We start from the raw sequence: 17410 nt of genomic DNA, 5'->3' as shown, positions 1-17410 counted from the left end.
ATAAGTTAATCAGGGTTATGAAAGTGATTACACTTTCTTCCACTATGGGTCCCTTTCTGGTTAAAAGGATCGTATAAATAATAGTAAAAATGTGTCCCCTGGTTTCTGTGCACTAAGGGTTTCCTGGCATCCAAGGAGGGAGAGAAACGTCTGGAGCGGCTGAGGGAGCACCTGGAGAGAGCCGGAGGACAGGTCCCTCCTCAGTCACTGTCTCAGCTCATCTCCTGGCTGAAGGAGCAGGAGGAGGAGGTGGCCACCTTCAGAACTCACTGTCAGAACCGACAGAAGCAGATGGAGGCTGCCCTCGGTGCCTTAAACAGGTAACTTTACCTGTTCCTGTTTTTTCCCTGCAAGACTGGAAGAACAAGCAAATAAGCAATTAACCAGACATAACGTCCCTATTTTTTCTGGGCATGTCATAATAGGCGAACATTCAGCGTTTTTTTTTTTTACATTTGCCTAAAATTGTGGATGTGTGAGCTTGTAGATCTGCTATTTTCACCAACGAGATATAGTGTAGACGGGAAAATGGAGAGACCATGTTTAGACCCCTGAGGGACCCGGTCAGTATATACTACAAGTATATCGGGTTTAATTGTTTTATATTCTGAACTGAAATACTGTATGCTCTAAATCAGTATGATGCCACAGTAATTAATCCTGGCAAACCTCTTGATTATAATATAATATAATCATATTATGATGGGAATGTGGCTACACATTTTTCTGAAACCAACAACAGTAACTTGTGCATCAGATATAATTGCAACGTGGTGTGTTGCACTCTCCAGTCTGCAGGAGCAGTATGAGAAGTTCCGTGATTGGCTCCAGACCAAAGAGAAACAGTCACCTGAATCAAACCAAGTCGGCCAACTTGTCAAAGACCTTCGCAATGAAAGGTACAGTAATCTACTGTACTGTAATCAAATGTTGTGTAACGTTATCATATGCTTTTAATTTAATCTTCAGTCACCTGAGGACTCACAATAAAGACCCCCCAGGAAGACCTTTACTTTCAATTCAAGTGATCGTTGATGTTTAAATAATTCTATATTGGAAATGGCCTTGGTGGCACTGGTTCAGAGACACATCAGTCCTACATCGGACATGGGGACACAGGAGGAAGGCACTGATCTAATCTGAGGTTTGCTGAAGGTGTATATGGAGCTAGGGACAGATGCAGTATGTTAACCACTCTGAAACCAATATGAAATGCTGTTATCATGACGGCTTTCTTTGACCAAAAGTAGCTAGTGAAGTAGGTCATTCATAACTGTAGTGGTCAGTTATGATAATGTCTATTTCCATTTCCCAAAGGCATGGCAGTCAGGTGCTTAGATTATACTCCAGCATACGATGGTGTCCCACAACAAAAATAGTGCATAGATTGGCTTGTAGATTAACGGGATGGGACACCATCGTACGACAGTGGGGTAGTCCTTCATTGCTAAATGATACTGAGGAATTGGGTGTGCACTCACTGCACTGCAGCAGTCAAACTGTATGTGTCATGTTTCCCCATGGGCCAGTGGGAGAGCTGAGGCCCTGTGTGAACTCCTGGCATCGGTGCGGAAACAGGGAGTGAGAGCAGACAGTCTCCTGAAGGATGGAGACAACCTCCTACAGCGCTACCGGAACCTGCTGGCCCTGCTGGAGAGGCAGTCAGAGGCCCAGAGCACCTTGCAGGGGGAGTGCGACAGGTTCAGCACCCAGGCACAGAGTACCAGGACGTGGATTAAAGATATGATCCAGCCACTCTCCTCCCAGGCCAGCAAGACCCTGCATCCTGAGGAGAGGAAACAATGTGCACAGGTCAGTGAATAAGGATGCACCAAAGGGTTGTAAGTTTGCTGCCCTAAACAGGTAAAACATTATATGAGGGTAAAACATGCCATGCTGACCATAGTATGCTGTGATGTACCGTAAGCAACACAGCTGCAGCTAATACAACTATAATAGAAATGTACATGTTGACTACACATTGGCTCCCCTAAATCTAATTCATTATTAATTTTATTAGCTGCAGCTGTGTTGCATACATCACAGTGTACTATGGTCAACCTGGCATGTTTTGACACTTTTGATCATTTTTAATTTTTAGTTTAGAGGGTAGAAAACAACAGAATTGACCCAGGTTTTCGTTCCCCTTTAATTTTCTGTGTCAAGTTACTATTATCACCTTGCTATGAATTAATTTCCTCCTTAATGTCTTCAGACCATCCTGAAGTCCAAGGCTGAGGGAGACTCCAAACTGGCAGAGCTAAAGAAACAGGGCGAGGTTCTGTGTAAGAATGAGGGCTTGGATGAGAGCAGGAGACGAGAGGTGGAGCAGAAAGTCAGAGACACAGAGGAGGGGTGGAGGAATGTCCTGCAGACTGCAGAGAAGACTCTCCACAAGGCTGAGACACAGGCTGTCTTACACCAAGACTTTGAGGCTTTCAGAGCCCAGAAGGACAGCATCCAGTGCTGGATGAGAGACCACAAACACACCCTACAGTCTCTGGGTAGTCACATGGACACTGAAGAAAGGCTACAAAAAACACAGGTACATTTGGCAATACCTTAACCATAGAATTACTATTTTATTGATGTTTGAGAACTTATTCTGTCCAAATTCCCAGTTAATGTCTTACACAGTATGTCATTGGTGTAAGCTCTCTCCCATATAGAAATATAATAATGTGTCATTATTTAAATAGCATAATTTTCAATGTCCCGTATTGAACAACACCATTTTTAATTGACTTTCATGATGAGAGGATGGTTCACTACTACTGAAGCCAAGGTACCCGTTCTTGACCAGTTAATACGCCCAGATGTCTCATGGTGAATCTCTGCCTTTGTTTCCAGACCATCCTGAACGCCAAGCCTGAAGGAAACTCAAAACTCCAGGACCTGAAGAAACGAGGCCAGGGTCTGTCTGAGAATGGGGATTTGGAGGAGGGCAGGAGACAAGAGGTGGAGCAGACAGTCAGAGAGACAGAGGAGGAGTGGAGGAGCATCCTGAAGGCTGCAGAGGACGCTCTCCGCAATGCTGAGAGACAGACTGTCTCTGACAAAGAATTTAAGGCTTTCAAAACCCAGAATGACAGTATCCATTCTTGGGTGAACGACCACAAACACAACCTGCAGTCCCTGAGTAGTCACGTGGACATTGAAGAGAGGCTACAGATGATTAAGGTTAGTCTCAGACTGTTGATTTTTGCTTTTAGTTTCATTATGCAAAACTTTGTTGAACACAATTGTATACTAGATTAAAAAAAGAAAAAAGAAGTTGAAGCAGCAAAATGAATGCAGGCCGTTTGTAGGTGTAGGACTAGTCATGAGTAGGTGGGAATCTGTTTTGTGACCTGTGTCAAAGGTCGTCTCCTTTCATAATGTGTTGTCTGTCTTCACCTTACTGGCCATTAGATCAGACAAAATAACCTTTTAAAAAGGATTATTTTGCAGGATCCCTATACTGGTCTTTATTATACGTCTGACTGTACTGTGTCCCCAGGCCATCCTGAATTCCAAGACTGAGGGAGACTCCATGCTGGCAGAGCTGAAGAGAAGAGCCCAGTGTTTGTCCGAGGATGAGGAAAGCAGGAGAAAAGAGGTTGAGCAAATGGTCAGAGACACAGAGGACCTGTTGAGGACAGTCCTATTGTCCGCTAGAGAAGCAGAGGTCAAAAACCTGTTTGATGACTTTGAGTCCCAGAAGAAAAGCAGCCAGGTGTGGATCCGAGAGAAGCAGCAGTGCCTTCAGTTCCTGGGCCGTCACATACCAACTGGAGAGAGATGCCACACAGCAGAGGTCTGCTTACAGCACATTTGATTGCATGTTCACCATTTTGTGGTTTCAACAAACAAATCACCTTGTCATACCAGCATCAGTACTGTACATTGTCATTGTCTATTCACAGTACATCGTACTTAAACAGACCATTTCCCCTTCAATGGCTTTCTTTTTTAGAATTTGCTTTCATAATTTTCACCATAGTCCTTAAAACATTACTGAACTTACCTGAATATTTAAGTCAACGTAAAAAAAACCTCACAGTGCAGTTAAGAAGTCATGGATGTTTTAATTTAGTTGGCCTTAACATGCCAGACCACTGTTATGGTGCTATAAATTAATTGTTGAATTCATTAGATTCCTGTTATGGTCCTTTCTAAGATTTGAGGGAGTGAAGCACTCTTGTTTGTGTCATACTGTATAATCAGGGTTATTTGAGGAAGTATTAAAGGGTGTTTTTTGCCGCTTTAGGTTATACATTGTGACTTACAAAGCCTACTGTATATGTTTTTTGAGAAACATTAAGAAAAGTAATCGATCATCAGCTCCACATATCCTCTCCACCGCAGCACTTTACCTTTCTTTCGTTTTAAGGAATCAGCCATTTCCTGTTAACATTTCTCTGCTCCTCAGGCCATACTGAACTCCAAACCCGAGGGAGACTGCATCGTGAACAACCTAAGGAGACGAGGCCAGAGTCTGTGTGACCAGCAGGACGTGGAGGAGAGCCGGAAGCAGCAGGTCCAGCTGACGGTCCGAGACACAGAGGAGCTGTGGAGGGTAGTCCTCCAGTCCGCCAGGCAGGCTCTGGATGACGCAGAGGCCCAGATCGCCCAGGACACAGAGACCAGAGTGTGGGAGGTGAGACAGACAAACTTCTTACAGCTCATTGCCTGCCTGCTACACAGTCAAATCTTTTGAGTGTTAGTTTAACTTTGATCTGTGATGTTGCTGATCTGTAAAGTGTCATATGAAAACCTTGACTGGGGCAACTATTATTGAATAGAAAGCAATACTTATTTGCCATTATATGGGTTTATTTTGAACGTAGCAATCACTCCTTCTAAATTGGACTTATTAAAATGTTATGGCCAAAGTAATAAGTCTGCTCAGGAGGCACTATCGGCCCTATTCTGGGCGCCGTCTTACCCATTATCCCTAAACTTCTTTGCCATTTTTTACTATTTTGAAAAACATTTTCAAGTAGTTCAAATAGCCAATCTACATCGACACATTGTGAGCTTGTAGATTTGCTATTTCAACTATTAGGGCCAGAATAGGGCTCTCATTCCATTTCTTATTTTTCATATAAAATTCTTCAAGAGGTTTGTTATCATTCATTCATAGCATCACGTTTTTTTTTTTCACGGTTTTCTCTTGCAGTTTTCTAAGCAAAATGTTGTAATGCGGTAAAGGGGATACTTGGATTCAGAAATTAGGGGGTAATCAAAAAGGGGGTGGAGACAAAAACGTACCTCTGGTTTAGAGATGCCATCCATGTAATGTCCTGCCCCATATTTTCACCTGACAAAGCTTCAGTTGACAATGATGCTGAATACACCACCAAAAGGGATATTTTAATGTCTTTTTCAGTTGAGAGAATTTGACACCCATAAACTAGACACTGGGGCCTGGGTCAGAGACCTTCATCAGCGCCTGAATGCCTTGAACAACCAAACAATGCCAGTGGACAGACTACACACAGCACAGGTGAGTGTGCCCCGCAACAGAACTAGTGGCAACAGATCTAGTAAAACCAAATAACTTTTACTGGCAATAACTAACATGCAGTACAAGGAATTTGACTTGGTAGCACTCGCACAGATGTAACAAAAGTATTAAAGAAAAATGAATGAAATAAAAAAATTAAAGCACAGACTGCTTGGACTAGAAGGAACATGGGTGCCAGTAATTGTTATTTATTTTCATATATACAAAGATCTGTTGAATAGGGAGGCCTCATAAATGGAACATTTTTAACCACTTAAACAGTACATACTTCGTTGACAGGGGTTCCTCAGGGGTCCATAGTTGGTCCCCTACCTTTCCCCCCCTCTACACTTAATCTCTTCGCATAAAATAGCCAATGTACTGTGCAAGCTCACAACGAGTTGCGTCGTGAACTTCTAGATCAGCCATTTTCACCGCATGTTCGCCTATTTTTAGGATGCTTGATCTCATATGGTTAAGCTTCTATTTGAGAACATTAGTGTTAGCTGCGGGTAACCCTCATGTGTGTGCCTTCAGGTCATTCTCAGATCCAAGGCTGAGGGAGAATCCAAACTGGACCAGCTGAAGAAACACTGCCAGGATCTCTGTCAGAATGAGGACATGGAGGAGAGCAGGAGGAGAGAGCTGGAGCAGACAGTCAGAGGCACAGAGGAGGAGTGGAGGACCGTCCTGCAGACTGCAGAGGAGACCCTCCACAAGGCTGAGAGACAGTGTGCTGTGGAGGGTCTGTGCAGAGAGTTTAACACCCAGAAAGCAGACACCAGAGGCTGGGTTGGAGACAAACAACAGCTCCTCCGTTCTCTGGACAGTCAGAAAGATCCACAGAAGACAATACACATCACACAGGTATGTTCATGACTGGTATTCATTTAAATGGGCATGTTAATAATATTTGGTATTCATTAACACATCCACCGCCAAGGGCTAATCTCATAATGCACTCACCACTGCCAAGCTTTTATTGTCCTTTTTTGTTTTTTTGATTCCGCCATAGCCCCCGCTAAATCCGTTTAAAATCCGCGTTCATTTGGTTCGACACAAACGCGGGATCCGACAGAACAAAACACTGAAGACCACGACGCGATCCGTGCCTCCATTTTGGAGAACGAGGCAAAAACGTTACAGTGGGGGATGCGGAGAGGAAAACAACAAGCTGAGATAACCGCTTCCAAAGTTGATCGCTAGACAGGAAACGGAGGCGGGACCAAAAACGGAAACAGTATTATTTCGTTTCCGGTCCGCCCCCCCCCCCCCACCTCATGTTAATATTGGAAGTTTTCACTATTGACACTGTTTAATGTCAAAATGTTTAACCACTTAAACCCTATATACTTAGTTGATCGCGGTCCCCCAGGGCTCTATACTTGGTCCGCTCACAAGCTTGCAACACATCACAATGCAACGTGTTGTGAGCTTGTCTATATTTTTATTTGCCCCAGAATAGGGACGCTAGGGTTCATGTGGTTCAAACAAGCGCAAGCAACACCTCAAAGCATTAACTTGCTTGCCTTTTAACTCTGGCTTAACTAACGTTCTTCTCAGACCATCCTGAGGTCCAAAGCTGAAGGAGACACTAAAGTAGCAGAGCTGAAGAGACGAGGCCAGGGTCTGTGTCAGAATGAGGACCTGGAGGAGAGCAGGAGACGAGAGGTGGAGCCGACAGTCAGAGACATAGAGGAGGAGTGGAGGAATGTCCTGCAGACTGCGGAGAAGACTCTCCACAAGGCTGAGAGACAGGCTGTCTTGTGCAAAGATTTTGAGGCTTTCAAAACCCAGAATGACAGCATCCAGTCCTGGATGAGAGAACACAACCACAGTCTGCAGTCTCTAGGTAGTCACATGGATACTGAAGAAAGGCTACAGATTACTAAGGTTGGTTGAAATTTGTATTTGATCAGGTGCTAATTTTAGAATTTTGTTTTACAAAGCTTTGCAGTTTACATTACATTTTACTACAGAAATAGTCCCCTGGAAAATATCCACCTGTATCAACACAACAAACTTGATTTGGTGTTATTGCTGTTCTAAAGCCACACTTTACGTATTACATATGTCTCTTCAGACCATCCGGAGCTTCAAACCTGCGGGAGAATCTAAAGTCGGTGATCTCAGGAGACAAGGCCAAGGTCTGTGTCGTAATGAGGACCTGGTGGAGAACATGAGACGAGAGGTGGAGCAGACCATTACAGACACAGAGGAGGAGTGGAGGACCGTCCTGCAGGCTACAGAGGACACTCTCCACAAGGCTGAGAGACAGCATGCTCTAGAGGGTCTGTGCAGAGAGTTTGAGAGCCAGAAAACAGACGCCAGAGGCTGGGTTGGAGACAAACAGCAGCTCCTCCGTTCTCTGGACAGTCAGAGTGCTACAGAGAAGAAAATAAATACAGCACAGGTATGTTCATAACTGGTGACAGTAATTGGTGAATAGAATGCTGTACAGCAGGGGTTTTCAAAGTCTGAGACAGTGGTCCTCCCTACAGACAAAGCTCGGACAATCTCTCCAAACTTTCCTAGTTGGGCGGGAAAAAAAGCTAGATGACAAAATGTAATAACTGTAACTGCTGAAATGCAGGAAGGTTATACGTTAAGTCAACATCAGTCTATATTATAATTAACTTTTTAAGATTAAGATTTTTTTGGCCTTTTCTGCTTTTATTGATAATACACAGTGTATAGACAGGAAATGGGGAGAGAGAGACGCGGAGCGACACGCAGCAAATTCACCGGTATCGGGATTTGAACCCGCGACACGCTGTCATACTGCATTGGAGCCTAAGTGCCCTGACCGCTAGGCCAGCGATCTGGGCCATAATTAACTAATTTTGTGTACTGTTTCATCTTCCCTCATGCTTGAAAGTTATATCTGCCTCAGCCGATTTGCGATAGATATCAGAGAAAGTGAGAGAGACAGATATGCTATTCTGCTATGAGTTCTAAGTACACTGCCAAGTTTAAGTTTACCCACGCACGTTCATCTTATTTAATGCTTGAAAGGCTAGAGTCTAGCGCTTCACTATGGAGGCCCACCTCATGCTTTGAAAACCCCTGCTATAAAAGATATCATTCATTGAATACCAGTCATACAACAGTGTAACAACTTTGTCAAAATATTTCTGGAAACATTTAAACAATGTTTTCCTTCTGTCACTATTGACATCTTTTACTTTTGATGCTGGCCAAATATCAAGGCGTTTAAATCAAATGCAAGTGGCTCATGTTTTAAATCCAACTTAACCAACATTGTCCTCAGACCATCCTGAGGTCCAAGGCAGAGGGAGACACTAAAGTAGCAGAGCTGAAGAGACGAGGCCACGGCCTGTGTCAGAATGAGGACCTGGAGGAGAGCAGGAGACGAGAGGTGGAGCGGACAGTCCGAGACACAGAGGACGAGTGGAGGAATGTCCTGCAGACTGCGGAGAAGACTCTCCACAAGTCTGAGAGACAGGCTGTCTTACACAGAGACTTTGAGGCTTTCAAAACCCAGAATGACAGCGTCCAGTGCTGGATGAGAGAACACAAACACAACCTGCAGTCTCTGGGTAGTCACAAGGATACTGAAGAAAGGCTACAGATTACTAAGGTTGGTTGAACATTGGTGCTTATTTTAGAAACATTGTTTTTACAAAGTTCCTTTTTACTGTGCACTTTACAACATAGACACCTGATGGAAAATACCCACCTGTATCAACACAACAAACATACCATTAATGAATGATTTGGTGTTATTGCTGTTCTAAAGGCACAGTTTACTATTTCCTGTCTTTCTTCAGACCATCCTGAGCTCCAAACCTGCGGGAGAATCTAAAGTCGGTGATCTCAGGAGACAAGGCCAAGGTCTGTGTCGTAATGAGGACCTGATGGAGAACATGAGACGAGAGGTGGAGCAGACAATCAGAAACACAGAGGAGGAGTGGAGGACCGTCCTGCAATCTGCAGAGGAGACTCTCCACAAGGCTGAGAGACAGCGTGCTCTGGAGGGTCTGTGCAGAGACTTTGAGACTCAGAAAACAGACACCAGAGGCTGGGTTGGAGACAAACAGCAGCTCCTCCGTTCTCTGGACAGTCAGAAAGATCCAGAGAAGACAATAAATACCGCGCAGGTTAGTTCACGGCTGGGATTTAATCGTGTGGGAAGTTCAAACGGTAGTGGAATATTTCAGAGACCATAGTACAATATGTACTATGGTCCAGTATAATACATAAATATTCTTGCACAATTATTGCTTTGTCAAACATTTGATGAACAGTGATGATGACAGGTGTTGTATTTAGTTTATATTCTAATTGCACTGTTGAAGCGGTTTGTTTCATTTAAAATCAAGCATATATTACCCCATTAAGGCCGAAAATATTTTCTAAATCCTTAAGAAATATAAAAAATAAAAAATATCTCAAAAGATTTAGTTCCAGGGTCCCCCAAGAAGCAAAGATTTGAGTTAAATATATATTTTTTACCCTTTGATAAATATATATTCAAAGATTTGCACAAATGTTCCAGATTTTTAATAGCCAAAGTGTAAAATAATGGTTAAAGTGCTTACACAGATGCGTTCCCAGTTTTAATGGGTAATTAATTAGTCAGGTATTTAGCCCAGTACTTGTGCATTTAATTTCCTGCATTTAGATGTAAATTAACCACTGTGTCTTCAGACCATCCTGAGGTCCAAACTGGAAGGGGACTCCAAGCTCCATGAACTGAAGAAGATAGGTCAGAGTCTATGTCAGAATGAGGACCTGGGGGAGAGCAAGAGACGAGAGGTGGAGCAGACAGTCAGAGACACAGAGGAGCAGTGGAGGAAAGTTCTGCAGTCTGCAGAGGAGACCCTCCACAAGGCTGAGAGAGTGTGTGCTCTGGAGGGTCTGTGCAGAGAGTTTGACACCCACAAAGCAGACACCAGACGCTGGGTTGGAGACAAACAGCAGCTCCTCCATTCCCTGGACAGTCAGAAAGATCCAGAGAAGACAATACCTCCAGCACAGGTTGGTTCGGATATTAGTAATAAAACAGTGGCTTAGATTTTATGATACAGTGTAGCTTTTGTTTTGAATTTGATTTGGATCAGTAATATCATTAAAAATCAGCTAACGGAAATAAAATACACATTCAACAAATAAATAAATACACTGTCAAATATGTGAAGAAATGAAGGAGCTTGACATGGTATTGGAAGATCCGAAGCTTAAATGATCACAATGCTATTGACATGACTTGATGATATGCGATGATAACATGGTATTATTTTTGGTCCTCAGGCTGTTCTTAGCTCTAAGCCAGAGGGAGACGCCAAGGTGAACCACCTGATGAGACTGGGTCAGAGTCTGTGTGCACGTAAGGACCTGGGGGAGAGCAGAAGACGAGAGGTGGAGCAGACCATCAGAGAGACGGAGGCGGAATGGAAAACAATCCTGCAGGCTGCAGACGATGCTCTCCGCAAGGCTGAGAGACAGTACTCCCTCTCCAAGGAGCTGGTGGCCTTCCGTGCCTTGGCACACAGCACCGGAGCCTGGGTCACAGAGTTGAAGAAGCAGGCTGACTCTGTGGGGAATGGCACTCAGGGCAACCCGGCTCAGATAGAAGCCAGACTGACCACAGCACAGGTAAAGAAAAAGTTACACTGCAAGCTTTAATGGCTGACTCATTCCTTTGCAGTGTTGCTGTTGTTACTTTCTGGCATTTAGAGTGGAAAGGTGAGAGAGAGAGCAAGCAAAAAAATACACATTTTTATAGTTTAAACTCAATGCAAGTCAAGTCAAACTTGGCCATAAAGTAACTAGTTCATCTCAAAAGTGGGATCCAGAGAACAACGTACACAACACATTCACTACATGTGGGCTTTACTACTTTCTCTCATTTCTTTGTAGATTGAGGGGAGTGATGTGATAGTTATTTTGTATTGTATTAACCCATTAAAACCGGGAAAGCATCTTTTGTGTCATTTTAGATTTTAGCGTTAGCTATTCAAAAATAGCAAATATACAAGCTCACAGCGCGTCACTTTGTGCGTCACTTTGTGCGTCACTTTGTGCATCACTTTGTGCATCACTTTGTGTGTCACTTGCAACTTTAATGGAAAGGGGCCAAGTTTAGCTGTCTGTCCAGCCAAAGGGATTTATGATCAAATCCACGAAACCTTACATGCTCGCTTATTGTGATTCACTCTAGATAAAGTTACAGTTGCTGCAGACTGAACAAACAGTGATAGAAATGCAAATGTACAGTAGTAATCAAAGGATGGTTTTCACCTGCAGGCCATCCTGAACTCCAAGTCTAAAGGAGAATCTCAGCTCAAAGAAATCAAAAAACGATGCAAAAGTCTGTGTCAGAATGAGAACCTGGAGGAGAGCAGCAGACGAGAGGTGGAGCAAACAGTCAGAGACACAGAGGAACAGTGGAGGACTGTCCTACAGCCTGCAGAGGGAGTCCAGAGGTACAGTGACACAATAACACATTTCATTTGCGTTACACTATATGTGAAACTAAAGACACTTTACATAAAATCACATGGATTAAATAAAAAAAACAGTATTTTTTTTTATGAAACGAAGCATAAAATGAATGACTTATTAAGTTGACTAGTTGGTTAGTTGATTGATTAAGGATTAGATTTTCAAGTAATACCAATCAACCAGGCTCAAGGGCACCTCATCACTAGCTGTTTGGCAAGCAGACATATCATTTGTCACCATGTCCACAATGACCCACACCACCTTTGATAGTCTTAGTATGTGTTTATCCCTAATTCAACATCAGACAGTTGAAGGGTCTGGTGGAGCGGCTGAGGTCCGGTCAGTCCCAACGCGGTCAGGTCAAGTCTCGCCTGGCGGAGGTCCAGGCGCAGGTAGCTGACCTGCCTCGTTTGTTTCCCTGGCCTGGCCTGGGGGACCGCAGACAGGCTGTGGAACAGGCTCGCTCCCTGTTGGAGAGAACCAGGTCCTTGACCCCGGTCCTGACTGCCCTTCGCACACAAGTAAGGCATTTTAACTGAACTTTTAACTCGCATGCATTCACTGTTCTGTGTTCTGTCCAATAAAATGGACATGCCTTTTAATCTTAAATAATGAAGTTTGAAAAAGTATGTTTGAAAAGTGAATTTTCACCTGCAGGGTGTGGAGCTGTTCCAGATCACCCAGGACCCCAGCTGGACAGACCCGTCCTGGAAAGACATGGAGGCATCCATCCCTACCCTGCTCAAACAGCTCACAGTGAGTTCACCCCTCTATCCATATTCATTACAAACTAAAACACATCATTTTCAAATGGTAGTATTGGGTACCCCCAGGGATTTCAGACTAAATGATTTATAGTTAGGAACCAAATGGATCCTTACAGGTCTATATCTCTGAGAGTATACCAAAGTATATCCAAAGTATACGAAAGGATCCAAATTTTCTTTTGTCGTTTTGAAGTCACTTATTGTCTCCGCCAGGCCGATAGGCATGGCGGAGATTTGAAAAACACATTTTTTGCTCTTACTCCTTCAGATTCTGTTCAAAAATCACGCAAATCGGTACACAGTCTCTCTATAGTCATGTGATCAAGATGGATGTGTCCGATACTTCATATTCTATCCTACCTGGCTAACATTGGCTTCTAAAGTTTGCAGGATAGGTCCGTTTTTAACAAAAATCCACAAATCATGAACACAGTGTGCGATTTCTGTGAAATTGTGCACGCACATTCCCACTAGGCCGAGGAAGAAATGCCACCCTTTTCACATTGGCCTGTTATAGCGCCACCAGCTGTTCTAATTTAGCAAACCACATTTTTGGAACAAAATGCCTCAAATCATGAATGCAGTGTCCGATTGCCGTGCAAGGCCTAAGAAGAAATGGCACCCTTTTCACATTGGCCTATTATAGCGCCACCAGGAGGCCATAATAACCTAGCTGACCTGGCGGAGACTTGTGCTCCGAGGAGCACTTTTTCTAGTTTGGTCTTGCTTCCTGATGTTGTTTAAACCAGTGGCTCTCAAACATTTTCATGTCAAGGACACAAATTAGTGTGTTTTTCCGTGGACCCCCTTCTGAAAATATGTTGTGCCAGGTACAATGCACTAGTTGTTGAAGGTTTGTTACAAAAACTTCCCGCCTTACACTAGAAAAAAAGGAAAAAGCTATGATAATTGCTTGCAATACATTTGTACTTATAAGTTGTAAACTAGTTAAAAAGAGGGATAACAAAGCTACTGTCATGAAACCTTTGTTACGCTGAATGACAAAAGTGTTACACTGAATGATGGAACCACTCACATCAACATATTTCACATCGAGGACCCAAAGGTGCCCGCCCTCGAGTCGGTTGGATAGGCGGTTGCCCTGAACCGCCGATCCGGCCAGGCATGTACATATATGATATACTGATGACATCAGGGCACTCCATATATGAGCATAAAAAGACACAGGCAGACAGACAGATACATACAGAGATCTCCATATACTGTATGTGCATAAAAGCAGCACAGACAGACGGGTACAAATGGGCATACCTGACACGGAACTCCATATATGGGCATACAAGGGACACAGAAAGACAGATACAGCAATCTAGCGGCCCCGTCACATGCGCAAATCTGTCTGACATCAGCTTGTTGTCCACCCACCAACCCACACACTGCCCATTGTCCACCAATTTTAATATTGGATTTATGAACCCTTTTTGTGAAATGGCAAAATTATCTTTGGGCATTTTTGGCATTATTGATCGTACATCGTACAAAGGATAAAATGATCGTACGAACACCTGGCAAAACTATTACTATTACCTTTATATGCAAGTACAATTCACACAGGACAGGCTAAAACACATCTCCCTTTCTCTTGAATTATTCGAGCTACAAGCAATGTTCCCACCTCAAGCAGAATACAATACTTTTTTTGAAATTTGCCAAGAAACACAGATACCACACAAGATTATCGTGCCATCAAAGTTGTTGACAGAGTAGCTGTGCAACGGTCCAATGTTGATGCAAGCAATGTTTACCATAGATAACAGATGTGTCTGTGAATTATTCATTGCAATAATGTCTTCCATTTCTGTAATGCTGCTCCGGCTGCTGCAATTGAGAGACGACAGAGAGAGAAAATAGAGAGGAATATAAAGAGAGACAGAAAGACTATCTTTTTCAAAATAACATTATTGAACCCTACAGTGTGTGAGCACGTTGAATATAGGCCTATATAGAGACATTCTGTAGATAGCTACAATGAGTTCAGTGAGAGAGTGAGTCAGTGAGAAAGATTGACAGCAAAACACAGATAGCAAGTGAAAGAAAAGGGGGGGACAGTGGAAGAGAGACCGACAGAGAGAAAGACAGCCACACGGAAAGGGGACATGGAGCTAAAGACAGAAACCGAGAGAGAATTGCGCTGTCAGCTATAGATGTGCTATTGTCACTCCTAATAAACCGTGGCAGGCTGGTGACTAATTAGGCTTAATTCTTTGCTCATCAGGACTTTGAGGAATGTTGTGGGGTAGGAATAAAAAAACACCCCTGTGTCCCTCAGTCTCTTTTTGCTGGAAGGAATGTCAGAGCCAGGTTGTGCTTAAGCAATCCTGGCACGCCATCAAGACAGGCTGGCATGTGTCTCAAAAAAACTCTATGCATGCATGCTTCTAGCCCTTTTGAAGAAGAGCCTTGTAGAAAGGAGTTTGATAAAACTTTGGGGCGAAGTCGGTTTGGGAGTGTAGGGGAAATGGCCTCATCTTTAGCTGCAGCCTTTTGCCATGACCTTGGAAGTGATGCGAATGAGAGTTTGCCAGTGCAAGCGTTCATTTAAGATGGCCTCGGAAAGGCGTGCGTGCCAAGGATATTTTAAAAGTGGGAGTTACTATGCCATATGGGAGTGAGATATGTCGGCCAGAAAAGAAATGTTTGATATTAAAGGGGGGAAATAGGTTTATACAACAACCATATGAGTGAGTGAGTGAGTGAGTGAGTGAGTGAGTGAGTGAGTGAGTGAGTGAGTGAGTGAGTGAGTGAGTGAGTGAGTGAGTGAGTGAGTGAGTGAGTGAGTGAGTGAGTGAGTGAGTGAGTGAGCGAGCGAGTGAGTGAGAGAGCAATTTAAAAAAATGTAACATTAACAGGCCTTCTTTCTGGTGTATTTCATTATCTGCTGTCGCACGAATGATGATTGACAAATTTTCAATTCAGTCCATATTTATTATAGTGCCAAATCACAAGTTATCTCGAGACACTTTACATGTTTCAGTTTTTTCGTAAATGAATGTCCTACTTCATCATACAAGAGCGTCGGACAGAAGTAGTGTTGCGCTGTGACGCCTTGTGAGCTTTTACATCGGCTATTTTCACTATTTTAAAATGTTTTTAAAATAATAATAAACTAGAAAATGTGCTCCTTGGAGCACAGGTCTCCGCCAGTACTGTTCCTGATTAATCCTGTCTTACCTATTTATATTACATATTGTCACGTGTCACTTGACCAATGTTAGCTTAGCTGATGGAAGCTCACTTCAAAAAATATAAATGATTTTCTGAAGTGACACACCTATTTATAGGTTTTTATTTCGTCATGCGTCTCGCTAGCCAATCAAAAGCATTGGTGACAACATATTGTCAAGTGTCACGTGAAGCTTGACCAATGTTAGCTTGGCTGAGACGGACGGACACACGGAAGGACAAGAACGAAAACATACTCTCCACCTCTGGCGGAGACAAAAAACAAAAACATATTTTAGCTATATTCAAATATTTTTTGACCGGGAACGCGTCTGTGTAATTTTTGAGTGGTGCCAACCACTCCTACATTCGACTTTGTCCGTGTGTCCGTATGTCTGTCCGTCCGTATGTCCGTCCGTCCGTATGTCCGTCCGTATGTTGGAGCACGGCTGATTGGTCAAGCTTCACGTGACACGTGACAATATGTTGTCACGTGTCACGTGACAACATATTGTTGCTGATTGTTGCGGATGCAACCAGTTACACTTTCAAAGGCACCACTCTCTTCACACTGGGTGTGATTTTTGGGGCGGTGTAGCCGCCCCCTATAAGTGAGTTTTGGACACTGACCAATCCTGCACCGTGATTGGCCAATAGTCTACAACGCATTGTATACCCCTAACCCTTCCATTGTTAATGCAAATCGATACTTTTGCAAAGTCAGCCAATCACATTACAGCTAGTGTCATCACCACTAACTGTAATGTGATTGGCTGACTTTGCAAATTCAGGACTGTGATTGGCTAGCGAAACACATGACACATGTGAAGCCCTATGAATAGCAGTATGGACTTTAAAAATCACACCCAGTGTGAAGTGGGCGGTGTGTGGTCATCACAACATGACTCACTTTAAAAAAAGGATAAATGACTTTTTTTAAAGTCCATACTGCTATTCATAGGGCTGCACATGTGTCATGTGTTTCGCTAGCCAATCACAGTCCTGAATTTGCAAAGTCAGCCAATCACATTACAGTTAGTGGTGATTACACTAGCAGTAATGTGATTGGCTGATATGAAAAAAGTATCGATTTGCATTAACAATGGAAGGGTTAGGGGGTACACAAATTTTTTGGTCGGTGTCCAAAACTCACTTATAGGGGGCGGCTACACCGCCCCAAAAAAAGTCATTTATCCTTCTTTTAAAGTGAGTCATGTTGTGATGACCACACACCGCCCACTTCACACTGGGTGTGATTTTTTTTATTTCTTTTGGCTATTCAAAAATAGCAGATATACAAGCTCGTAGATCTGCTATTTTTGAAAAATTGTGAAAATGTGTGCAAATCTTTGAATATATATATATTTTTAAGCGTTAAGGTTGTTACACACCGGCGAATATAGCGAATATACGCAAAATTCGGACTCGTTCCGAATAATTAAAAGACGCTTTTTCGCTTCGCTTTTTCGCTTTTTCGCTCCATGTACGGAGCCATTGACTTTAT

At 43.2% G+C, this 17410-nt stretch overlaps 1 protein-coding gene across 1 annotated transcript in view; it reads left to right on the top strand.

Moving 5' to 3' along the window:
- Positions 1–17410, top strand: part of syne2b (spectrin repeat containing, nuclear envelope 2b) — a 172844-nt gene that overhangs the window by 45883 nt on the left and 109551 nt on the right. The window contains exons 40-57 of the mRNA XM_084045516.1: positions 118–320; positions 792–899; positions 1530–1812; positions 2216–2545; positions 2851–3180; positions 3500–3796; positions 4412–4639; positions 5372–5488; positions 6026–6355; positions 7052–7381; positions 7572–7901; positions 8760–9089; positions 9280–9609; positions 10160–10489; positions 10763–11107; positions 11759–11937; positions 12261–12477; positions 12614–12712. Of these exons, the coding sequence (XP_083901642.1) occupies positions 118–320; positions 792–899; positions 1530–1812; positions 2216–2545; positions 2851–3180; positions 3500–3796; positions 4412–4639; positions 5372–5488; positions 6026–6355; positions 7052–7381; positions 7572–7901; positions 8760–9089; positions 9280–9609; positions 10160–10489; positions 10763–11107; positions 11759–11937; positions 12261–12477; positions 12614–12712 (4716 nt within the window). The remainder of the gene's footprint in view (positions 1–117; positions 321–791; positions 900–1529; positions 1813–2215; positions 2546–2850; positions 3181–3499; positions 3797–4411; positions 4640–5371; positions 5489–6025; positions 6356–7051; positions 7382–7571; positions 7902–8759; positions 9090–9279; positions 9610–10159; positions 10490–10762; positions 11108–11758; positions 11938–12260; positions 12478–12613; positions 12713–17410) is intronic.

Source organism: Gymnoscopelus microlampas (assembly GCF_963454915.1).
Source record: "Gymnoscopelus microlampas genome assembly, chromosome: 20".
Taxonomy (NCBI): Eukaryota; Metazoa; Chordata; class Actinopteri; order Myctophiformes; family Myctophidae; genus Gymnoscopelus; species Gymnoscopelus microlampas.
This window is presented reverse-complemented; position numbering and strand designations above follow the sequence as displayed.